This window comes from Malurus melanocephalus, unplaced genomic scaffold (assembly GCF_030028575.1).
Source record: "Malurus melanocephalus ecotype Western Australia unplaced genomic scaffold, MMel_1.1 scaffold_145, whole genome shotgun sequence".
Classification (NCBI taxonomy): Eukaryota; Metazoa; Chordata; class Aves; order Passeriformes; family Maluridae; genus Malurus; species Malurus melanocephalus.
This window is the reverse complement of record NW_026623377.1, coordinates 801,143-827,706: the sequence shown is the minus strand read 5'-3', so window position 1 is coordinate 827,706 and position 26,564 is coordinate 801,143. Positions and strand designations below refer to the sequence as shown.

At 35.5% G+C, this 26,564-nt stretch overlaps 1 protein-coding gene across 11 annotated transcripts in view; it reads left to right on the top strand.

Moving 5' to 3' along the window:
• Positions 1-26,564, top strand: part of SUGCT (succinyl-CoA:glutarate-CoA transferase) — a 323,333-nt gene that overhangs the window by 235,351 nt on the left and 61,418 nt on the right. For 4 of the 11 annotated variants that reach the window (XM_057371356.1, XM_057371353.1, XM_057371351.1 and 1 more), the window contains exon 13: positions 20,696-20,741. The exons of the other annotated variants lie outside the window; for them this stretch is intronic. In XM_057371356.1, coding sequence (XP_057227339.1) covers positions 20,696-20,741 — 46 coding nt within the window. The remainder of the gene's footprint in view (positions 1-20,695; positions 20,742-26,564) is intronic. 11 annotated transcript variants of the gene reach the window in all.

Here is a 26,564-nt window from a genome sequence, read left to right as displayed (position 1 = left end):
CTGCTCTCTTGCAAAGAAAAGATTGGCTTCCATGAAAAGTGTCGGCAATGAAGGAAAAGTAGGAAATAAAAAAAAAATATTGTTTAGGAATCTCAGCAGAAAAACTACTTTTAAAAAATAACAGTCTTACTGGCACAGCCTCTTGGCCTATAATAAAGATTAAATCCTCAAATGACAGAACACTTCATTCCCTCATGTTAGAAAAAGAACACTGTCTAGCAAAGACTTTCACTTGCCCAGAGCAGTAATTTCTAGCACTCTGGAATGAGTCAAGAAATTGTTTTTTTCTCTTTGATAAATTCTGTGGTAAAGATTTACTATCCTTCAATAAAATCTCACATGACATGCCTGTGGAACTGTAAGAAAAAAACAAATCTAACCCTTCCCCAAGCCTTTTCAATTTTTGGATTAAATCTGCAGATTCTCTCAGTTTTCTTCCATCTGTCATTTACTGCATCCATAGCTTTCCATATTTAAAAAATAGTCACTATCATTTACCACTGAACAGTAATAGTTGCTTATGTCAGCAATCAAAATTTTTCAAACAAGAGAAGGAAATTTGTATTTTACTTTATGTTTTCAAGGATTAATATATATGGTCACCATACTAAATGGCAGCTCCAGTGTTAATTTTTTTAATTTGTTTCATGAATAACTTTGTATTTCTATTCATTTGGGATAGCTGTGGAAAAAAAATGAATGAAACATTATTTTTTATTCCTTTCTATTGAGGGATGGAAAGACAAAAACACCATAGCTTGGCATGGAAACCCATCTGGTTAATTCAGTGGAAAAACTCCCTTTTGGCCATCATTCTGATTATTGTATTAAAACATATTCTGATTTTTTTTTCCAGTCTGGCTTCTTGTTCATAGACAAAGTTACAATTGAGAAATTGAAAGATTCCACTTAGGAAGAATTTGACCTATTTCTACCAGTTTCTTTAGTCCTGGAGTTTGATATGGATTTTTCACATGGAAATATAAAAATTTACTTGTTAATGTGTCTCCTCCTATTCTTCATGGTCTCTCTTGCTTAATCACATTTTTCATAAGTCTTTTCCTTAGGTTACCAATCTATTTTATTTAATATACACCACACATTTTATATATACTATAAATAATTTTAATGGAGCAGGCTATGAGCACTTGTCCTTGTTGTTGAGAGGAGACCAGCATTGCTTTGAAAAAATATCTCTTGTTTATAGGATTTTATGTTCAAATTTAAGCTTTTTCAATTTTTTTTTAATTTATTCACTAGTTGAGAATTACTGTGTCAGAATTGTACTCTGTACAAAAACATATAGCTATCCATAGCATCAGATATGGTGAAGTAATAAACAATGCAGATTTGTGAATCCSAAGCTAACTATCATGCTTTTTTTTTTTCCTTTTACAGTTTTTACAGCAATCCATTATGCATGCAAATAAGCATGGAAATTATGTATATTATACAATTGTAAAAYATTGTCAGAATAATAATTTAATATATTTTTGAAAAGTTCCAACCATAAACAGACTCAAGCTTCTATGTCTRTGCTACCTGCCATTATAGGTTCCATTTAAGTTGGAACACTAAAGCTGGTCCCTTTGATTCTCAGTTTTGTCTGTCAATCAAACCTTTTAATCTTAATGYTTTGGGCATTAAATATTATGTTTTAAATAGGGGAGAAGGGGAGTTTTAATCTGGATCTTTTGACATTACATCTTCATTGTCAACATGAAAAAACATGCTTTACAAAAGTTCTCTGAGACAACAYAAAGAGAAGCATATCTATTTTCTTTTTCTTTTCATACAAGCTCAAGTTCCAGTCAGACTGGGATCACAATATAGTTTTGATAAAAATACATGAAAGACTTTGCATTCATTGTGGTACAGAATAAAAGAATTTAATGAAACCTCAAAATTTGCCATGAAATGGAACTGTCGTCTTCACTGTTATTACTCTGATCCTTCTACTCAGTTTTTCTCATTGATTTCAGATTTATATGGTAAAGCTCTGACATCTGAAACTCTGTTTCATCCTCTTGACTTACATACCATGCTACAGCATAAACAATATTTTGATTATACTTGGCTTTTGTCTTTGGTAGTGGTAGACTTCTCCCCCTTCAAAAATACCTGTATTAAAATACTGATTCCTTTAACTCTGCAGCTTTGGTTGTATCCAGTATAAATAAACTGAGTATTGAATGAAAACCTTAAATTTTTAGATAACTTCAGCCATGTTATTTTTTTGAGGCACATGACAGTTGTGATCTTAGAAATGCTGGTAGCTTTCTCCTTTTTCCTAATTAACAGATACAAGATCAGAGCTGAGGCCTAGGTTGACTGATGGCTTAATGTATTCAGGTTGTAAGAAATAATATCTTTTTGCTTTGCCCAGATATTCATGTATAAAGTCCTCCTTACTGATACGAAGGTTTAATGAAGATCATGTTTCAGAAGGAAGAAGGAAGCCTTTCCATATAACATTAACAAGATTTTCTTTTGACACAAATATGTTTAACTGCCCAATACACAACAAGTAAAATCATTCAAATTAATGGTGTTCAGCCAAATGTAACACCACAAACACTGAAAGACTTGAGTTACACATTCTTTCAGAAAAGAAAAAAACATTTTTTGCTAACTTTACAATTGAAGATTGTTAGTCTGTGTTTATGTGCCAACAAGTGCACTTGGGTCCCTCTTGTCTGATCAAGACTGTCGCCTTCTGTGTCCTTCAGGAAAAGAGAACCACCAAACACCACAAAAGGTGACATTTGACAGACAAGGTGCTGAGCTGAGTCCATTAATCTCTTATTAATCACTCTGACATTTTAAAGGATGGTTTTCTTGAGCAGGGGGAAGAAAATTCTCCCAATAGCTTACTAGCTTACTAGATATTGTGAGGACTGGAAACAGGATGGGTTGTCAGAGGCCAATGATGGATTGAATCTTCTGTTACCAAGAAACAAAATAAACAAATGTGTTTCATTCTGGGAATGTCTACCTGGAGAAGAGTTCTCGAGAGGCAGTCATTTACAAAGCCTTCTTTGGATTAGGATCAAGGTCCTGAGATAATTCCAAATTTTGAACAGCTATCYGAACCATGTTTCCTATCGCTTTTTGGTACATGTACTTTTTCTCATCACTAAGCTTTTTTTTATATGTCTGGACAGATTGGTTAACTGTTGGCTCCTGCATTTCACATCAGCCTTAAGTTTATTGAGCAAAACTGTTTATTGCTTGAATCTGCTGCAGGAACCAGTCATTACTGCTGCTTGACAGTATTTTCTCTTTATATTTACATTCACTTACATTCATACCTGCACAGAATACATTCAGGTACACTTTCAAAAATGCTAATCTTTGTCCCTTTGGGAGGAAGGCAATACTGTCTTAACTGTCATCGCATTTTTTTTGGGTACAGTTATTTGTTGGCTTTTTATATTTAACACAGGAACAGAACTGTGCCCTTACTGATGAGAAATCACATAAAACTTCTTTGCATCAATGCTTGAGAAGTAAATACATTAGTTCTGTTGTAATTATTTTTCTCTAGCTTATTATTGAAAGTTCTGTTCCTCCTAGTCAGAGTCACARTCACATCAAAAGCTCCTCTTTTTTCTTTTTTTTTCCATGTCTGCCACTACAGAGCACCCTGAAGGATGTTTTACTACTTCCTACTCTGCTGATAACAAATTTTGTGGTTCCTAAGACACAATTTAGACATAGACACTGAGGGATATAGTCATTACAGACACCCCTCTAAATATTTTCTGTGACTCTAATGGCTGTAAGACAACATTTTTTTAGAGGCAACTGCAGAATTCTTTGATTTTTTTTAATTATTATTTTATTTTCTGGAAGTCTCAGGCATTTACTTTTTCTTCTAGTGACTGTAGGAGAGATCCATAAATTACTGACTGGGGCCATATGATGATTTAAAGCCCTTCCTTTCCTTTGCAGTTCCAGAGAACTGCAAACAAATTATATCACATGTAAGATTACCTTTCTAACAGCTCTCAGGATTCATGCAGCTCTGCTATATTCATAATGTTTGCATCATTACATATATATATATATATATATATATATATATATATTATCTATAAGGTAAGTTCTCCAGTAATTCCCAAATTCCCTTACAAATTCATCCAGCCCTGACAGCATTGCAGCTCCTCCTGTCATGTATTGTTCTCAGGTGTTTCCAGATGTTACAAAATTCCAATATAAATGCTTTATGTGTAGAAGTCACCTTTTTTAAATGAAAAGAAAACCAACGTAAATGTTTTTTCTAGCAGAGAAAAAAAAGTTTAAATCTTGTCTGAGTCCACCTGATGTGTTTTGGAGTGTTCTCACAATAGACATCTGTATGTAATGTTAAAAAGAATTCAACCACAGCAAGTCCTGATGTTAATGTTTATGATAATTGCTCATTTTTCTTCTAGTATATTCTGAAAATAAACCATATTGCAATTAAAAAGAAAGTGATTTGTGTAACATTTCAGATTCAAACAATATAAGGTCTATGTAGACTCTGTAATGTTGGGGGTTTTACCTCCAATTGTTTTGAATATTGTTATTGCTGTATTTCTAAGTATCATATGTCATATTAACAACTCTAAACACTTTGCATTATTTTAGCTTTCATCAACAACTCTTCCAGATTAGTTAGCTGAAGTTCATATTGTGTAGCTCAGACATTGCATATCTGTTGCCCATATTCCTTAGTTTCGTGATTTGTATTCGAAAAGGACAAACTACCCCTTGCTCTGATTGTTGTATCTTCATGGTCATCCAGTCCCAAAGAAATTTAGTTTATAAATGAGCTTATAAATTTCCTGCAAATAACTGATGAAGAAATTTTACAAATCTAGTCCTAATTAGGAGTTTTAAAATTTCACGGGTTTATTCAAAAGTTTGCTGAAAAATMTATGGTATTGTCTTCCTTGGAAACAGTGGTGTGATTTTTTTCTAAACTATTAAATACAGAGTAAAGAAATACATGTAAATTAAAGAATCAAAATTGAAATGAAATTTTACAATACAATAATTAAAACTATTCTACTATACTATTGATAAAGATCCTGTCACTGCTCATGTTCTCTTTTAGTGCTTTTTTCTTCCTCTTCGTAGTTTCCTTGCACTACAGATTAGTATGTATGGTGTCTAAAAATAATAATAACAGTAATATTCAGAACAAAATTTGTATAACTGTTTTTATATGTATATACACATATGTATGTAATAGGTGTACATTCTTGTAAAGAGGAAGAACATACTGAAGCAACTCAGACCATAAAATGCCTTGCAATTTGAATATGATTTGAAATTAAGTGGAGTCTACTGTAGCAGCTGTGTTTCTAGGGAGATATGCCATGTTCTGCATGAGCTGGGATTCTTGAGTCTCTGAAATGTCCATGTCTGGATGGATTGTCTTGCTGCTGTTTGAGTGAGGGGTTAGAGGCCCTGGGCATTTTTAGTCATCATGTACCAGTCTTGTACCTTCTCCAGGCTCCAGACAGGAGATTTATAATGGTTCTGGTCAAAACAGAGATCATCTTAACAATGTGTACTGTTCCAGTACTCYCCAACTAACCACTGTCATGCAGAGAAATGGTAAAGTGGATACAGACCCCTGATTCTTTTTTCCCTGTCTCTCTTCCAGTGCAGTTGTAGATCCAGGCTGTTGCTCACACTGGTCTGTTGTGGCTGTAGTTATATGACTGAACTGGGGGGTTACTGATAAAGTTCAGTTCTGACTAYGTATTGCTGGGACTTGGGTAACACTGTTTCAGCTTGTTGTTCAATGTAGATAATGAAAATAAACTGAAGGGAAAGAAATAGTTTTGAAAACCCACAAATAGCATTGTTATTAAGAGGGTTTTTTAGGAAATGCAAAGAACTGCCACCAAAGTCCTTGTTTGTGCTAGGTGCTGGATAAACAAAGAGGTGTCAATCATCAGTAGCCAAGGAGCTCACAGTACAAATAAAGCAGGGGTAGGGTGGGGTAGAGGTATGAGGCAAAAGCTGTGTGAACAATTCAATATTTGGGATGTCATTTCCACAGTTCTTGGCTTCTGTGGCTGCCCACACGGTTTGAAGGGTCCACTGGTGGAGGAAATTTCCCATCAGTACTTACTGGGTGTACCTCTCCAGGAAGGACTCATATAATTAGAGCTCTACTCTCACTGCAAAGGCCTAAGAGGATGGGAACAGATATCAGTCCTTTGATTATCCACCGATGGGTGRAGAATATTCATCAGTCTCCTAGGTGGTGTTAGTTGTGTGTCCTGGCTTGACTCCAAATTATACTGTGCCTAAWAGGTTGATTTCTACCAGATGAGAATGTTCTTGGCCTTTGACTAGCTTCTCCAGGGACTTGCTCGTGGGAAATTTGATACTGGGTTGTAGTTGGCTAGAATCAACTTATCCAGGGTGGGTTTCCTTTCTGTGGATAAACAGAGTATGTGTATCTCCAGGAATAAGAGTTTGGCATCTTCTACTGCTGTTCAAATAACTTGGGGTGATCAAAGGTGATTTTTCTCATTGCAGAGGTTTGGTACTCTACATAAGCAATATATGTATTTTCCAGCCTATAAGGAACTACTACATATCTTTAGCTGCAGAATTTCAACGGACATTTCTATTTGACTGTTTACATGAATTCATACTGTTCATTTTACTATCAAGAAGCATGGTATGCAATCTATTTCTTCAGCCTGCTTTGGTCCTGAAATATCTGTGTATGATGAATTTAAGTTCATGAACGCTGGTACGTCTATTGCAGTTATATCCTTTTCAATGTCAGTCTCTTTTTCTTCACTCATTCTCTTGTTGYAGCAGAATCTTTAGTTTTGTTTAACACGCACATTATTTGAGAATATTTGCAACTAAAATGTAGGTTCTGATTGTTTTTTTGCAACAGTTAGGGATGAGAACACCTGATGGCTGCTTCATCCTGTATTCCTGACAGCTGTACTTGATTCATATGCATACTAATACCAAGAATTATGTAATTTTGGCTCTAAAAATAAGTTTCATTTAACTGTGATGAACAGTGACTTGAACTTAGCACTAACTTTCTAGAACCAATGAAACAGTTGACAACTGGAGGTTTCAWTGTAATCACAGGAAGAGGTATGAAGGGACAAGCAACGTGGTAGTATAGTAATGTTCCTCTCACATCTTATATGTGTCAAAGCAAACCGAGCTGCTAAAAGTTGTAGTCTTTTATAGGCTTACAACTTACGGCTTCTTATAACTTCTTGTACTGATGGTGCTTTACATCTGGTAATCCCCATTGCGACAGCTGATGATTATCTGCTATAAAATTAACACTTCTCTAGTGCCACTGTGCTATATCAAGCATATATAGGGAGGTTTGGTAAGATGAAGAGTTGACAGCTCAAGGCAGAGAATTTGCATCTGTGCAATCTATATTTTTATGGCCACAGATGTTTTAATTGATAGTACCATTAATTATGGTGGAAAAATCACAATGTTGCTGTGCAACTATTACTGTGCTATTGAATAACCTACTTAAGGGCAAGTTTTGAAAAAGCCATATTAATTTTTTTTCCAGCATTATAGAAGATTATCATGTCACTGTGAAAAAGACTCATCATATATTAAAATTGTACTTTAAATGTTATTATCATATTTGAAAACTAAAAGGACCAAGATTGGGATCCCATTCAAATAATGTTTTTTCATTACCCTGAGTCTGGAAACCTGAACTGTTTTTCCAGAAAGTTAGGTCTGAGGTCAGTACCTGAGTTATGTTCCCACATGTGCTTTCTATTTGCTTTCAGTGGACGTTAGCTTGAATAAAAAGTAAAATCTGTGAACAGAGCTTGGTAGATATTGTCTACCACGATGCAATGGAAAATTTCTTACTGCTTTCTGAGATTTGAATCTTCTAAATGCTTGTTCTAGCACACACTGATAGGAGTCTTTTCGGATTGCTTTCWTATATACATGTTTTAAGCAATGGATTACTGTGGGAGATTAAATTTCTGATATACCAATATAGCACTTCTGAGGTCTGCCATCCTTTAAAAAGGATTCTAGTTTTCAGAATTTATACTTTTGCTTGCTTCAACTTTCATGTTCATTAAATAATATTCTCTCTTTGATCTATGCTTTACGTCATTTTAATCTTCATACTTGTGGTAAATCCATTGTAAAAAAGGTGCTCTTAATGTCTCCTGAACATTTGTCAAGCATTACCACCATAATGGCAAACAAAACAAAACAACCTTTAAGCATTCTTTTAGTGCAGATACAGCCGTTCTGCCTATTACTTTTATTTCAGTATTTTGGGAAATGATGGCTTTAAAATCTGTCACAGTCTGATTGATCACTTTCCAGGAAAACAGGATTCAAGTAATTTTTAAAGTAGATTCATAATGGATTAACCAGAGTTGCCACATAAAGAAGAAATGTTTTATTTCTTTTTAACGTCAGAAGAGCTGATATGCTCTGTTTAGCAGCAAAACCTCCTGAACAACTCAAACATTTCCTAACTACATAAACACAAAAGCTAGATTTAAAACAGGGAGGAGAATTTCAATCCAAGATGTAGTAATTATTGTTTTTAAAACTGATGGATTAATACAAATGAAATACATTTAAAAAGTAGGTCTCAGTAGACTTATCAGAAATACAATCCTCTAGAAATGTAGCATGTAATATTAAGTAAAAATAAAGGTGAAAACCTGACTTCATTGAAGTCAGTAGAGATTTCACTGCTGACTTCCAGGGTCCAGAATTTTGCAGTTTAAGTGAAGCAGGATAAATTCAATGGTTGCAAAAAGATAACCTGAGTTGCTGCTGAGGATTTTTGTTTAACATCTAGGAAAATAAATCTTGTCTATCCCAAAATTAGTGTAAAAGACCATCATTTTAGATTATCTTGGTATTTATTTAATGTTTTTCCCTTAAAAAATGACTGAACTGAAGAACTATATTCTGTGAGTCACATGTTTATGTTTTTCTCTATAACTTCATCCTGCTAAATTGTATCATAGCTGTAAATGAATTAACACTCATAATAAATTTTTAAAAAATGCTTTAAAAAAAGAAAAGTATGACAGTGTTTTTTATCATTGTTTAAAATACTAAGAAAATACTAAGGAACTGCTTTCTGGATACTAGTCCATTTTATGGTGCCTCATTTTGGATATCTCAGCTCCCTAAGATAGATTTGAAAATGTTTTCCAATAACTTTTAATAAAGCACTGAACAAAATCAGTTTGCAAAGAATCACTCAAACATTGCAGTCAACTTACAGAAAATAGTATTTACCAGTAAAGTCTACCAGTATTCCCATTCTACATCAAAGGAAAAGAGAATAAATATCTTCTTTTAAGCCCCATGTATTTGGCCATTCTTCAAAGTGAGTAATTTAGAGTCTAAGATGGAGTACTTCGTTGAAGAGCCTTGTTTACATACAACATGATGTGGCAGCCAAATACCTGAGCTAAACTTTTTCAGTGTGACTTGACTCCGACAGGAATAATGCTCCTCTAAAGCACAGCATTCTTCTCAGAAACTTAGCACCTCTGCTGTGACCGCTTACTGCACCAGTTTCTTAGTATGGTCTGTTTCCCTGAAGTTCATTGACATCCATTGGTTATTAATTGGAGATCAGTGCTTTTGCCAAATATGAGGTAAACACTTTCTGCTCCTTCACCTCAGCCTTACATGACAAACACATTTTAGCTTTAAATTAGCAGTTCCTCTTGTCTGTTAAKTGGGATAAGTGCTCTTATTATTCTTTGTAAGTCTGCAATGTAAAAGTAAATTATTCTGSAGGTAATTCAACAGGGTGTGTGGAGGTACATGCTGTCATCAGCTAAGGCRGGAGTAATTCTATCACTGCTTCAGTGAAAACCTAGTGTTAGATAACTGTGCTATAGGTTGACTTCCAGTAAAAAAATCATTGGTGTAGACAAATTTTGAAGATATTATCATATTCTTTTGCCAGGTTATTGTGCTCTKCAATTTAGGTTGTATTCAGCCTTTAAAGAAAATATAGTATAAATAAATTATGTAGAGTCAGATAATGACAACARTTTGTTGAAGCTGTACATGCTCTTGCAGTATTACAATGTTCATATTCTGCAATACTGCATTGTCCTTTATGTATCACTTCCACCAATGTAAACAGTTGTAATTCCTTTTCTTTGAACAAATATGAAAACAGAACAGATGAATGACACCATATTTGTTCTTACCATTGTTMGATAGCCATCACTATAAAGTCTTGATGTGTTTCAAAAAGTCAAAGAAAAAGAAGGAGTTATGACAATAGTTACAGCTGATTGATTGAGCACCTTTGTGCCTGGCATAAGTTTGGATTCCTATGCCTTTAAAATTGACTTCATTTTTTGTTTCATGAAGGACATTATTTCAGTTATGGATTTGCAGTTTCAACTCTTAGGGAGTTCATGATATAAAATAGAAATCTTCTGTATGTTTAAGGTTTGTCATAGAATAAAAATGTTGTGGTGCTCTGGACATTCACAGTTGTGCACAAATTAAAATAAAATAAATTTCTCAACCTTTTCTGGTATTAAATGAAATAATGAATTTTTTGGTGTGCTTTAAGGATTGTTTCTGAAAACCTGTTTTATAGGGACCCAAAGTATCATCTGCCTGTTCAAAAGGTAAAATCAAAAGCTTATTCCCAGTATTTTCCATGATCTATTTCCCAGCCTTCACTTTACAAAGAGAATTTCCTTTAAAAAATGCTTTTCTGTCTTGCAGTTCAATTTCCTGTAGTACTGGTTATGTTGAAAATCACAAGCTAAGTATTCTCTGCAAGTTTGTGGATCGTGATATGCAACCTAAGCTGGGAGTGGTAGAGGAAAAGGAGGGAGGGCAAAGGTTCCTTCTGTTCTTAAAAGTAATTGTCCTGATGTGATGGAAATTGCAGTCACCTGTCTTATAGTGGAAAATATTGGGCTATAAGGAAATCTACAACTGCATCATTTCATTATAGTTCCTAGCAACCTCATGCTGGACAGCAGCTTTGATGGGACTGATAAAGGCAGAGTTATTGAAACAACAGACATGCTTGGGGACCATAGTTATAAACTTTAAAGAGCTTCTTGCTAAAGCTACTGCATAAAAACTGTATTTGCTTGCAAATTGTACTGGTAGCAGAATTTTGGGACTTAGGAATGTGTAGCTGTACATTTTTTTTCAGATATTTCAAATGGGTTATTCTAGTGCTGTGTGAGTAGAAATGAGATCAGATTTCAATCCTATGTTTTAATAATTTTTTTGTTTCCAATTTAGCAAGAAAACTCGTGTTAATCACTACTGTTCTTGTGGTTACCGAGAATATCTAAAACAACTGGTCTTCATTACTCAGCACATTTCAAACTGTGCCATTAACTCTCCTCCATCTTAATTGCCCATGTTTAAAATTACTTGCCCTATAGTGCTGCAATTCTGCAGTTAGTTTTATATGCTTTATATGGGTCTTCTACATTCTTTACCCTAAAATTGAACTCAATATGCTGCAAAAAAGTCTCTTGGTAAAGAGGAATTCTTCTTACCATGTAAACTTTCAAAATACCAGGCAAAGATGCTGGGTGTTTCTTTCGACCAATATCAGTGCATCTCTCTCCTTTGCTCTCCTAATTATTTCTTAGAAACATCTGGTAACTTTCTACCTAACTGGCAATTTCTATTTCTGTTTTATTAGCTGAACACCTGCATGCCAGCTGAGTGTGTACAGACATTCCTGAATATCAGAAGTGTTATTGCCTACCTGTCTTGTAACAAACTTTCAGTGTGATAGCACAGTAAGATTATCGTTATTCCCATGTTATTAATTTACAGATTTAAAAAAAGAACYTCATAAATCTTAGTACTTAAGGAACTAGCTTATTAAATCACTAGTTTATTAAATYCTCGATACTTTAGAGCACTAAAAGTAAAATATAGTATTTCCAATGATAAGCAGAGCGCATTCCTGTTTATCTTCTTTATTCTCTTAATTTCACGTCGTGAAAAACTATTCTGGCTGCTTTTTTGGATGATTAGCTAGCCCACAACAAGCTTAAGTCAAAAGCTCTATTTTGAAAATTTAAAGTGAACTGAAAAATGCATATACAAATAGAAAACTTAGTTTAAAACTATGTTAGTCCAGTGGCTAAAGATTTAACCACAATGTGAACTAAAATCTACAAAGAGGATGAGTCAAGTAACACTTTTATTGAGTTAGGTGCCATTTTAAAAACAATAGCTGTAACACTAGAAAGAACTGTGTATGAAAATACTCATAAAATTAAAAAAGAGCTAGTAATTAAAAAAAAAACGACACTAAAAAGGCCTTGTGTGCTTGTGAGCTTTTGTGTTTTAGCTATATCAGTTGAGCTAATAAAAGATATCGCCTCTCTTTCCAATTCCTGCTGTATGTAATAATTACCATTCCATGTTCTACATTGTTATGCTAAGAGCATGTAATAATCAAAGGCAGTGTTTCTGCCTTTGAATCTCACTGGAATAATAGAAATCTCTTTTGTTCCAGTCCCCTGATTTGTCAAATGGGATTGAAAGCGTTTCCAACTGAGCATTACCTGGCTCACTGTTCCACATGTGTGCTCAGTGAAAATTTTTTATCATGCCACAGTCCTGCAATATGACAGCAATCATCCAAGCTATTGCCTCTTCTTTTTGTTAGCTCTACCTTACATAYCCTCGTTCTGCAGTTCTCATCTCCAGGTGCCCTTCTTCAAGACTAACAACCCATTCCCACAGTCCTCTGAATATTTTCCTTTCTAATCACCTGTTGGTGATTAATCCCAACTGGGTTATTTATGTTTGTCCGTTCTGGAAGTCCCCTCTTGACTGTGGTTGCTAATTCTGGTCTGAAATCTGAGTTCTGACTATCTGTGGGAGCATTTTSTCTTCCTTTGTATCATCTGAAGTCACCCAGCTAGAAGCTCTCTAGTGCCTTGTCTTTTGTTTTTCATAATTTGCCTTTTGTGTCTTTRTTTTGTCTTACTTTCTCCTGTATTATTTGTTATCTTAGGTGAATAAGGGTGTTACAGAGTACAGCAAAACTCGTAGGGCAGAGGCAGCCTGATTGAGATGGAATATGGTGAAGTCATGGGTGATGGAGTTGGTTTTTTAAAGAGAGAATGTAGACTGAACAGCAAGAGAAGAGCTGCTGTGTATCACTCATTGCCCTACAAATGAAACCGTAGGAGATTCAAATGAGACTGGAAAACTTCAGCAATGATAGCTCTGTAAGAAATAGGTGGGTCTAAGTAAGAGAATGGCCTTGATGGCTGACCAGATTTTTAATGCTTCTCATTCTTCTGATTCCAAAAGAGAGTGATGAAGAGGAAGGTGAAAAGCCAGAAGAGCTGTTCTGTGCAGGGAATGAATGATAGAAAACACAGCACACTCAGCTGCTCAGATCTTATGCAGCAGAGGGTTAAGTCTGAGAGTATAATTCTTAAAAAACGTTACAATTCATATGAAAAAGCTTTAAGGACYTCATTTTAATTGACCTTGCATACACACCAGGTCATGCCCTTTTAGGGAATTAGAACCAGAGTGTTCATCAGGGAACAATACAAGTTTAGAAGGCCAAGAACTGATTCCTAACCATAAGTGCAAATGTTCTCATGTGCATTTAATATGAACCAGGAAATACTCTGCAACATGTTGGTCTGGAAGAAATTGGAGCAGAAGCCTTAATATGTATTTTTTATATTAAATATGATATTTGGAATATGTTGTTTAGTACCTTTTAAAGTCATGAGAAAAAGTATGAAGTGCCAGACATAGCTATAACCACATGCTTTTTGTAATAATGAGATCAATAAAGAGCTGAGGCAATGCCCTTCCTGATGTGTTGTTGAAAATTTAATTGTGAAGACATCGGTTCTAACTAACTTGTTTTACCAAAACAGGAAGGAGGAGTGGATGCAAAGAGTTTCCCACGTTAAATTTAGGAACAGTCAAAATAAAACAAATGCTAAAATTATCCAATTTACTCCAGGCTTTGTGAGGAAGAATGGGTAAGTAATTGTCAATTATGGAGTGGGATTGGAATGCAGGTTGCAGAGGGATAATTAATTGAGAGATATTTCATTTTGATTAGAGTGGCTTGAAAAATTGCCATCTGAAGTGGTTTCAGGCCTGCAGGGCGGTCTGCTGCTGACGGGYAAGGGACTGGCATGCAGCACTTTAATGGGGTTATGAGGGGATTAGAATCTATTGCATTACTGAAAATAAAATAAACGATTGAGGAGAAAGTATAGTCTTATGATCAAGAGTTAGGTCTCTCTACCAGGAAACTGGGGTAGTTCCTAATTTGTGCTGTATAGTTCCTGTGTGGTTTTTGGCATAGAGCTGAGGGACATTCTTGAAGGGAATTATCATCCTAGCAGTATAATAATATTAGTGTTCCCTTCATCACTGGGCCAGGCTGGCCATCAGGGGAAATGGGTGGCAAGTGGATTTGCTGTTGGTACTTCTCCTCCTTCAATTTCAGTAGGTGAAGTTGAGCTGAGAAGTGGTCAGGCTCATCTTTGCTGATTTTTTTCTATCCTGCACGCTGACCCCCGCCTCAGTGAAAGGGCTGTCAGTTTGTGCTGTAGCTTATTTCTAGTGCTTTTGTAAAGTAGCACATGTGACAGCATGTTCTGTTTCATATCACTTCCTTTCACTGTTCCCTTCATAACTCAATAGACTATCTGGAAAAGGTAATACTTAACCTCATCTGAGACTTGTTTATCTGGTGCAAAGAATATTGAGATCTTTGGGAAAGAAAGACACACCATGGTTATTAGTTTGCTTAAAATAAACAATCACTAATTTTGCTGAGAGAGATATTTTCATCTTGTTTCCATTTTGGTAAATTAATGAATTTGGGAACTAAGACTTTGAGGAGAGGATATACTCTCTTTCCCCTATGTTCTCCCAGTGGAGACTTCAGGATGACTTAGAGCAAGACTCTAAAATGGAAAATGTGGTTGCTGTGAAGAGGCATCATTAGCGCATGATGGAAGCGTATGTGGAAGCAGGCTGCCTACCTTCCTGCACGAACCATTTTACCACAAATAGATTCCTGCTCTGACACACAGCTTTCAGCAAAATCAGCCAACAACTGTTAGCCAGACATGAACGTCTTTGGCATTCAACAAATTACTTGCACATCAGACAGTGCTGATTACAACCGGAAAACAGTATAAATATCACATTTTATATTACACTTGTAAAATTTATTCTTTCCCCTTTGAGTTAGTATGCCAGAAAATTTGTTCATTGTGTATGGAGTTCAAGGGGATCATTCTGGCTGCAAAATTGCAAATAAACAAATTAATATATGTGTCATTATAATGTTCTTTGGYTGATGTCATTTTCACTTATCACCTGTAAAAATAAAATTTTAAATTCTGATGCATTATGACATATTTATTGGTTGAATATGAATAAAGTTATAAATTTGTCTATACTTTCTTAAGACATTAATAGGTTTCTCAATCAAACAACATTAAGTCCCTTATCTTTATAAAAGTAGTTCATTTGAACAGTGCTTATAATGAAAATCCTTTGAAAAGTTGAAATGAATACTTGATTTGCCAGATTATGGTATTTTTTCAGCGAGAACTGTTTGGTAAATCTTTAAATAGATTAATCTGAAAATGAAGAATGAAGCATGGTATTTCTCTACAGCCATTTGGAATAGGACAAGTTTAGAACTTTTTTGATCTTTCATCTCAAAGTAATGTTCTGAGATCAAATTCATTTATACATTATCAGTACTTAGTTTCCAATTAAAATAAACACATTTGACCCCAGAATTCATTCTTTTTATCCTGTTGGCTTGCACTATGGTTTAAAAAAGGAACTATTTTGCAAAGGGTAATGTTAAAAACTCTCCCTTTCTTCTAGACAACTTCAAAATCTCCACAATACCTCATTAGGAAAAAAATATTCAATTTAACATTACTGATTTTAAAATTTGTGTTATGAAAATACAGTCAGTTGCAATTGCACATGTGATTAGCATAAGTAGTTTGATTTCCAAGGAACACTGTACATGGATAAAGCTACTACACTGATTGTAGTGTTTGAATGGTTCAGGCTCAAGATTTTCATCTTTGTGGCTTTGTGACTGCACAGTGCCTGAAACATCACACTCTCTAAGCACAACTATACAATATATAATTTATCATTTTTTGTTTAAAAAGCTTAGAAGCTGAATTTAGCTCAAAACAACATCAACAAATAAAACAAGGGCAGATTAAGTCCTGATGCTTCTTGTGTTCTTTTCCTCATAACTAGTATTTTTGCTGAATTAAGGCTGCTGGAAGTTCTTGAAGGTCAAAAAAGCAGAAGGAGAAGGAGGGGCAGCCACCTTGATAAGTAGATTTCGGAAATGACCATTATTGATATTTTTTTTTGAGCCYAGAAAAGAAATAAAGAAAAAGCTTGAAAATTAAGAAAAATAAATGTAAATGGCATCAGTTTATATATTTAGTCCTTCCAGTTTTCCTTAGCAATTGTAGAAATATCAGGAAAATTCAAACTTTCTCAAGGGGTGGAGAGTTATGTAAAATAGAATAGAATATGAATAATCAGGTGAAAAATAATTGCAGTTGACAAGATCAACATCCTGCCATAGATTTGTTCAAGTCTGTGGTTGAAAACATGAGAAATGGAAAAGGTACAACATCTTCTACCGCTTCAAAACTTAAGCCATCCTTTAAAGCTCTTCTCTGCCTTTGAAAGAAAAATCTTCTGAATTCCTGAAGTAAGACACATCTTAAACCATATGAACCACTTTCCATGCTGACAGAATTTAGTTAAAGCTCATTATGTAAAAAGGTGCTGTAAGGAAATTTTATAGAGTGAATGCTCTTTATAAACTGGAAGCTAATGTTCAGCCAGTTTCCATTTAATCCTCCAATATTGCCTGCAGCAGTCAAGTAAACTTCATAACAGTCTCTCTCCACCCCAAATGAAAACCATGTGTCTACTTCATTTTTTAGGCCTTCCCTAGTCACTCCATTCAAATCTCTCCTCAGTGCTTTAAAAAAATTTGCAAGTATTGACGGAACTTAAATATCAGTTAACTCTGGTTCTTATTAATTAGGCCATGTTAGCATAAGYACTGTCCTTCATAAAGAAGTTGAATTACTGTCAAATTGGCATGGGTGTATGGCGATGGAAAGTGTTAAAAAAGCACATATACTCGTTGTCTGTTCAGGAGCTTCCAAAATTAGGAGTTTCATTCTCCACAGTGAAATTAAATTAGGAAGAAAGCAAATAGGCAAAGCACTGTGATTTGACAAATACTTATTTTATTGAAACTAGGGCAAGAAGAGAAGTCTTGATTTTGGGCTTTTTCTTATAGAATATTTGAATACCAACACATTTAGAAATAATGTATTCATTGCTTATTAGCCAAGTAATTTCTGATTTTTTTCCCTAATTTATGTCATTTGAGACGTCTCCTCTAAGAGGAAAATATTTCCTGTACAACCATAAACTTTCTTCACAACCATATCATGCTAGCATATAAAGCTAACAACCAGTAGGCATTAGCAATCAGAAGTCATGGGGATGTCTGCCCTTCTTCTAGATCTTTGTCCTGTCCTTCAGAGAGTGCCACCTTAGAATTTTATAATATCTTGAGCTGGAAGGGACCCACAATGATCATTAAACTCCAGCTCCTGGTTCTGCACAGGAGATCCAAARAGTCACACCATATGCTCAAAAGCATTGTTCAAATGCTTCTTTGAACTCTGTCGAGTTTTGTGGCCCCTGGGGAGTCTGTTCCACCCACCCTCTGGGTGAAAAACCGAATATCCAGCCTGAACTTCCCTGAAAAAACTTCTTGCTGTTCCMTTGGGTTCTGCCACTACAGTGAAATTCCTGCCTCTTTGCTTCTCCGCATGAGAAACCTGTAGATTGCTGTGAGGTCTCCTCTCAGCCTCCTCTTCTTCAAACTGAACAATACAAATGACCTCAGAGCTCCTTCTATGGTTTACTCACTACACCTTTCCCCATCTTTATATCCTCTTTTGGATTCTCTGTAATAGCTTTGTATCTTTCTTATATTATGGCACCCAAAACAGCACACAGCACTTGAGGTGAAGCTGCACCAGTGCAGAGAAGAGTGGGACAATCCCCTCCCTTGCCCAGCTGGCGATGCTGTCCCTGATGCCCCCCATAACATGGCTGACCCGCCTGGCTGCTTGGCCATTGCTTATTCACATTCARCTTTCCATCGACCAGGACCTCCAGGTCCCTTTCCTTGGGGCCGCTCTCCATCATCTCATTCCCCAGTCTGTCTGGTCATTCAGGGTTGCCCCAGCCTGGGAGCAGAATCCAGCACTTGTGTTTGTTGGTATGGTTGGTGATTGTCCAGCCCTCTAATTTGTCCAAGTCTCTAATTTGTCCAAGTCTCTCTGTGGGGCCTCTTTGCCTTTGAGGGATTCAACAGCTCCTCCTAGTTTAATTTCATTGGCCAATTTACTTAGTTTCTCTTCCAGTCCTGTGTCCAGGTCATTTATGAAGATGTTGAAGAGCACRGCACCAAGGATGGAGCCCCATCAGTGGCAGGTCACCAGTCTGATGTCACCCCATTCACTGTAACCCTTTGTGCCCAACCCATGAGCCAGTTGCTCACCCACTGCATGTCATGGTCAACCACTGGCAGCTGTCCCCACCATTTCAGTGTTGCAGAATGACACAGATCTGTTACTGACTTTTCAGATTGCTAAGGGAAAAAATACAAAGAATGATGTCTGTACTAATCCTTTTTTAAGACTGCAATACAACTTTAAAATACTTTGTACATAAAACTATGTATCTAAAACTCTGCATACAAGGATACACAATTAACTGTATATAAAAGTCTCTGTATATAAARGTGTATGAAAGAAAGTCTCAAGAAATTTTTAAGAGTATTCCAGAAACAAAAGTTTTGTCTGCTAGAATCCATTAATCAACCAGTATATTAAAAAATCATGGAGTTTTACTCTTCTGCTCAGATTGCCAACATCTTGATGAGAAAACAACACTGGTGTTTGTCCTTCATTATGACCAGAGTTTAAAACAAGGCACCAAAAGCCCTTCATGCCAGGAGGACCATGCACCTAATGCTATGTCTGTTGCCTCATCTCTAGCGACGGAAAGAGGATTCTCCCATCATCATCAAGCAAATCTAAAAAGAATTCTTACTTTAAGATAGTGCAAAGAAGCAGAAGATAGCTTTGTGGAGCATTTAGGATTTCTTTAGTGATATTCTAAGACTAGGAAAAATATTAGAAATAGAAGATGAAATTGTGAAGCTTCCATTCAGTGTCACAATACAGGGAAGTTAAAGCCAATAGGGTTAATTTTTTTGATTAAAACTAGTTTTATGTCATTTTCAAGTGTGAATGATACCATTACATCTTTGAGATGAAGCACAGGTCATCTTTCTTTTTGTTATTATTTTTCTTCTTTGGCAACCCTATTGATAGTAATTTTAATTGGTGATTTCTAGACTTCTGTCTTTACAAGTGATGGGGAGTTTTACTCTTCATGATGATTTTGGGAAGCATTTTGAACGCATAAARTTAAAGGGAAAGCTAACTGATCTCTATTGTCATTTGATAACAACCATCAAATTTTAACATATGGTTTTCATGTTATTCTCTAATTTGCAAATCTTGGCATTAAATAGCAACAGAAAAAAAATACACTTCTAAAGACATCTCAGTACTGCACAATAGCATGAGGTGGATGAACTATTGTGTATTGTGTGTTTTACTATATACGTATCTGACTTCAAAATATAATCATATCATCTTCCTGGACCATAGTCCACCAAAAACAATACTGTTTTGTAAACTTCAAAAATGAAACTGTACCGTTTATACTGATATAAAAAAAAAAAAAAAAGACCTTTTTTTGCTGTTATATTCCTCTTAGAAATTTTCTTTGAGAACAAGAACTGGACTAAGAAGCAGTTCTGGAGGGGTTTCTGTGGTTACACATATTTTCTAAGATAAAATAGGTGGTTTTAAAGCACTAAATATTTTCAAGCGTGTTATTTTAGTTTGATTTTGAAATATCAGTTGTTTCTGAACTTAAAATCCGTTTGAAACCCTGACAGCTTTTGCAAACAGAAAAGTTACAGGAGAAAGATTCAGGCAGCTATTTTCAATGACAAAATCATATTAGTTCAACATCACTAMCGTAGCAGTACAARGAAAACATTCTACATGCCTGAAGGYTGCCTTTAGCCTGTCACTTAGAACTTACCGCTATGAATGATAATGGACAAAATGTATTTACTGCTCCAATTTTGCAAGAGACAACTATAAATATTGATCTGTTATTCATCATTAACAGGCTAAAATGCAAAACCTGACTGAACAGCAGTCTCCTAAAATGTTTTGGGCATTGCTGTGACTCCTTTTTGCATTAGTAGAAACAGAATCTATTATCTTGCTAGTTGATCAACATGTAGCCACAGGTGACATTACACAGCTCCTTGTAAAGATCACCAGTAACATAGATCTCCTTGTAAAATTATCCCTACTTACAGTAGGAATTAAGCATTTTAGGTCCTTAAAAGCAAATCTTCATGTACTATGCTGTGGTTCATCTTGTGGAGCTAACTCAGAAAAAGTAGGCTGGATTCTAACTAATTTTCTTTTTTTTTTTTCCTTAAAAGACTGCAATCAAAATTGGACACCTAAAGTTTAGTAATCAAACACAAGGTAAATATAAATAYATATCTTGTATAAGTAAATATCTTGTACCTACACTTGAGTGTCAGTTACATATATGGAACATTCCTAAATATTTTTTTGCGGTAGTACCATGGTTCTTAAGTTTGAATACGGTCCTAGCTTAGGATGATTCAGCTTCATTCAGTTCAGCCAAGAATTCATTGCTTTGAATAGCTCAGCAATAATAATAAAGCAACAAAAAAGCAAGCATCAGATTTATGACAGCTCTGCTTCTTTGGTGTCTTCTTGAATTATGTGTTTCTGTAAGACAAGTAAGTAAGCTATGTCTTCATGAGGCCTACTTGAAAAAACTCCTGATTTCTTCTGGAGATGGAGTATCTCTTTTCTCTTCAAGTGTGTGTTGACAGCTTAAGGGAAACTGCAGGCAGGCCCCAACTGTCAACGGCCTGTGAGCAGATCTTGAATGAAGATTGAGCATTTGTCAGTGCTGAAAGGGAAAACTGGATTGTGCAGCACATCTGAGCAGTCCTTTAACACTTTAGACACCACTTATTCAGGTCACATATTCTGAGTGCATTACTTCTTTTTCCTTCAACTCACAGAGTATTGACTCTAAGCCTGAGAATATTCTGCTATATGTAAAAAGGAAATAACTGATAGGGAACATCTGTGTCAATGGATACATGGTAGTAGCATAGTGAATCCGAGAAATACTGAGGGTTTTATTATATAGTGAAAATTCATTTTGGTTGCCTGTCTCATCTCTGCTGCTGTAAATGAGAAGGCTGATGACTTACGTCCACTGAACTGAAACCAGTCCAATACCATGTCCTTTCTGTACTTTTCAGTGTCCTGTGTGCCTTTTATTCTTCTGAAAAATTGTGGAAATATTATTTTCCTCATTTTGTAGATGAGGAACTGATAAACATAGTCCTGGATACACCTTAGTACTAAACCAAGCATTTGCATGAGATTTTTGGGATAGTTACAGTCTTATTGTAAAACCACTCCATCATTAACAGATTAATGCCATAATTATTGTAATGTTAATTGTAGTCAATTATCAGAGTCATAATAACCCTCTGTTTGTGTGTTTCTCTGTTGCCTATATGAGGGAAATGTGTTTATCATCTTGCAATCCTCAGTCAGGTGTTTAATGGTAGGTGAAACGAATATGCGTCATATCATTAATTTCCAAAATCATCCTATACATGCATAACAGAGAAGAAATCCCACAATGTGAATTTATTTTTTTATGAGAAATCCTTCCTGTCTTTGCTAATTCACCAGGTTACATATTCAATTGCAGTCATATCAGTAGTAACTGTCAATTAATTTTATGTGGCAACTGTGTTTTGGTAATTTCTGGTTTTCTGTAAGTGGAGGATGGGATGAGTCAGGCGAACAGTAATCATCTTTAAAAAAACAACTTTCTGTTGAATGCCGCCATCTGTATATGGGAAACTAAGGAATACATGAACAAAAGTCCAGAACTTTTATTTTTTCCAAAAGAATATTCCTTCAGATATAAGACTGAAGTAAAGGATATGGACATGTTGGAATAATTTTTTCTTCTATTTTTCTAGGCCTGTGTGGTGAGTGAGAAAATGTTTGTGGGTATACAGATTCAGGTATGAAGAAAAGTCTGTTTAAGTGAAACCAGTTTTTGTTTATTTATTGAGAAATTATGCTAGAAGTTTTATGGAAATGGATTTCCAGTAGGTCTCTGACATGACTGAGTCCTCAAGGAAAATGCTATGATACTGGGCTTTTACATAATCACAGAACGTAGATACTAACTGTGGATCACACCACTGAAAAATCCTCTGTACTGTGGTAAAGACAATGTTGTTCTATGAAGTGCATTTGCTGATTTTTTACTTAGTTTTCATCTTAGAATTTCTGTCCGTCTAAAAGCACAGGTAGATATTAGCAGAAACTTAAAATAGTGCTAAGGTTATGTTTTTCTGTTTAATTGTCATGGTTTTACTCACCAGCGCATCTACCCAGCTTGCTGTTCCTCGTCTCCAATTACTGTTACTGCTGCTTAAATATTTTAAATGTTTAAATATTTTTTCTGTGACTAATACATCCAGAAAAGGGTACTGATGCTGGCAGGAACAGGCTCTGAGGAGGGGCTGAGGGCACTGGGCTTGCCTGGTTTGGAGAGGAGGAGGCTGAGGGGTGACCTCACTACTCGCTACAGCTTCCTGAGGAGGGAAAGTGGAGAGGGAGGTGCTGAGCTCTTCTTCCTCTCCCAATGCCAGGACACGTGGGGAATGTTTTGTTTTCTGGTTGTCACAAGCCCCAAATACTGCAAAATTGGAACTCACAATATTAAAGAAACACTTCTAACAGTTATTGGGACTTGTCTAGGCTTGGGACTTACAGCCTACATCAGTTATTATTTTTATCACAACATTCATGTGCCTCAGTAATAAAGGATCTTTTATCACCTGCATTTAAAATATCTCTTTCAAGCTCTGCAATTGGTAGACTTGAGATAAGAAGGCTAGTGGGGAAAAGAACTTTCAGAGTAATTAAATATTTGGGCCAACAGGTGTTTGGAGCAATTAATTACAACAAAAAGAAATTCCAGTTATATGCACTCCACTATAGGCAACATTTAGATACAAATTAATGAGATGCAAAGAAGTAATGCTTTCTATTTAAAAAAATGTGCACCTGAAATATATGACTTACAGTTATGTGGCACTTGATTTGTTCCATAATGCTGTTTTCAAACTAGCTTAACATATCAAACATTATAGTACTTTCTGTTCTGGTCTGAAACACCAGGCATTTTTTAATGTTAATCTCTCCCAACCGTTTTATTGAACAGCATGTGCTCAACTGGAAAAATGACAATAACTTCAGAATATTGGCCACATGATGATAGCAATGGGCTGGTTTAATTCACCAGCAAAATTGGAATGAATTTAATTGTTACAGAATTATTTAATTTTTTTTTTTCCAAAAAGTATAGAAGATACTTGCTTTCATAATCAAGTGGAATTATCTACACAAACTTCTTGTGACCTGTTCTTGGAACAGTATGGTCTTGAAGATATTAATTGTCCAAAAGTAGTCCTGGAAAAAGAGTCCTTTTGCAGGACTAGAGTTTACTAGATAAACTTCCCATTTGTAGAAAATACATACAGTATAATAAGCTACTAGCATTTTAATCAGAAGAGTCAAAAAATGAAATTCTCATGCTTTTGTGTTATATTTAAGTTTAACTAAGGTTAGAGCTAGTCTTACAATGCAGCTACAAGCTGAAGACAATTCCTTTTATTAAAATACTTTTATTTCATTTTATTAGATGTCACCACTCKGTACATTTTTATAGTTTGATTGACCTTTATTTTAATTGTCTGCTTGAATACAATTAGATAAAATATAAGATCTTACACAAAGCAAATTTCAAATTTTCAGAATGGTGCTTATGATTTGACATTAGAGAGTTTTTCTGGCTTTGAAACCTGTTTCAACTTAACTTAGGTACAGTGAAATGCCCCAAATTGCAATTGGTATTATGGAGTCCCTGACGTGGTTCAGAATGTAGATTTGTATAAAATGCTTTTCCAATCATATTGCTCATCTGCTTGGATTTGCATGTTTAGAAAAATGTTCTTCCATCATTACTGTCGGTGATGCTTTTAATGCCATCACATCCTAGTATAATATTAAATACTGTTATATAATATTATGTAATAGGTGTAACTACTGAGGTAGAGAAGAAACCTTCAACATAAAGCTGAAGAGACAAAGTTGAATATAACTTCCAAAATACATTACAACTTTTAAAGATATGAATTCACAGAGGTGACCTATTTAGTGCCTGTGTTTGTGCAAATTTGTGTAAGATTTTAGGCGGAAAAATCTGTCCTTGGTATTTTCCTTTTTCTCTTTCCATCCTTGGTTCCTCACAGCTTCTCCAGCAACTTGTATTGCAAAGTTTATTGGAARCATCATAATTAAAAACTATTCTTGCTGACAATTGTATACGTAGTATTCAGATACAGATTGCTTTTTTTTACATTAAATTTTGTAGAGTGTCTAATGCACATTAATGACCAAGTAACTGTGAGATGTAGTATTTTCAAAACTATGTTTTGGGTTTTGTTTTTTTGTTTTGTTTTTTTTTTTTAAATAAGGATTTTTTCTGAAAGAAATCACCTCATTTGTGTGAACACTCATAGCCCTGAAATACCTTCCTGGCTTTAGTTTCTTTTTGCTTTACAGCAGCCTGGAGAGAAAGTTGATGATTGTGTAATAAAATTCATAGCTTAATGCTAGTGATGGAAAAGTGGATAACAGTAGTTAAGAACTGATCTGCTAGAAAGGAGTTGAAGAATAAATTGATATAAAAACTTACTCTTCACCTTCTCCACATACATCTTGTGCCTTGTGCTCTTGAATCCCAATTCCTTCATGTAGGCATGGTTAGGAATTCTGTATCTTAAATGGGTTTGTTATAAAGGCTACTGTTAAGGGGGCAGAGTATAAATCAGGAAAAGTCTCCATGTGCCATCAGTTTCTGCTGATGAAAGTTCCTTTGACTGCCCAGACATCTAGCAGTACTCAGTAGCATCTATACAGTTTACCAGCACAATCTGCACATATTTCTGTACAGAACTCCTTTGACTTAATTTAAAATGCTGTGTTTCACACACACAGTCACAGTTCCTTTCCTGAAGGGCTGTAAAGGTCAGTGCCAGAGTATGCAGGAATAAACCACTTATGAAAGGTGTGGTGAATCTCTGCCTGCCGTAGGCTGAGGGTCTGCAGAGGCATGGGCCCATCTGGATGTACTTTACAATACTAAGCAGGTGCCAAAGTGGCATTCCTCTGTGGATGAGCCAATTTTGCAGTACTAGGAACGGGTAAGTGCTCTGAGCTGACTGACCAGCTCTAATGAAAGAATGATGTATAAATAAACAATAATATTTACATGGCAGGTGAAAGATGGATGGAGCACTTAAAAGAAGGCTCTYGGGAACTCAGTGTGGTCTGCAAGGTTAGATTATGTGAGTACACATTGAGGAAACAAGTGAGATGCCCAAGGACCATGAGAAATCAAGTGATATTTTAGCATAATGGTACAATGCTGCTGTTTAATGGTTCCTGTGATTACTATTAGCCCGACATTAAGTTTGTGAATTTTTGAGGCTTTCTGACTATTGAGGTATATTTTCTGTCTGCAAGTGTATTCTTGCCATAAYATGCATACCTGTCTGAGAAAATGCATGATTTCTGTAACAACTCACTGGGCAGTTTGGTTGCAGATTGCACATGTTGAACTAACAGTACCCTTACATGGTGGACAAACACCTCAGTTGATTTTCAATCCAGAGCTGCATGTGCATGGGACTTATTTCAATACCATATGGCAACAAGTGGCTTCTGAAAAATCTCAGTTGTCCAAAGCCTTATCAGAATTTTCATCATCTGCAGCTCCAGAGGCAGGTCTGTATATGATCCCTCATGAACGTATCAAGTATCCACAGAGTTGCTATGAAGCAATGGCAGAGGAAAGGTTCTTGGTATTCTTACCCACCAGTTTCCTACTTGTGGCTCATAGTGCTAGAAAGTGTGGCAGTTCTGGTCTATTATCAGTGTGACAAATTAGGAAATACACTTGCATTTCATTAACAAGTCAGTTTCCTCAAAAGAAAACATCTGGAGAATTATTTTGTTGTTGATTGATATAAGAGATAAATCACAATGAAATAAAATAAAATTAAAGCCTTTCCCATGACATTCTGGAAACCAAAATTATTTAATCTATGTAGTGGCCAGGATACTCGTCTCAATTTTTCCATTCACTTGAATCTTTAAAAAATATTT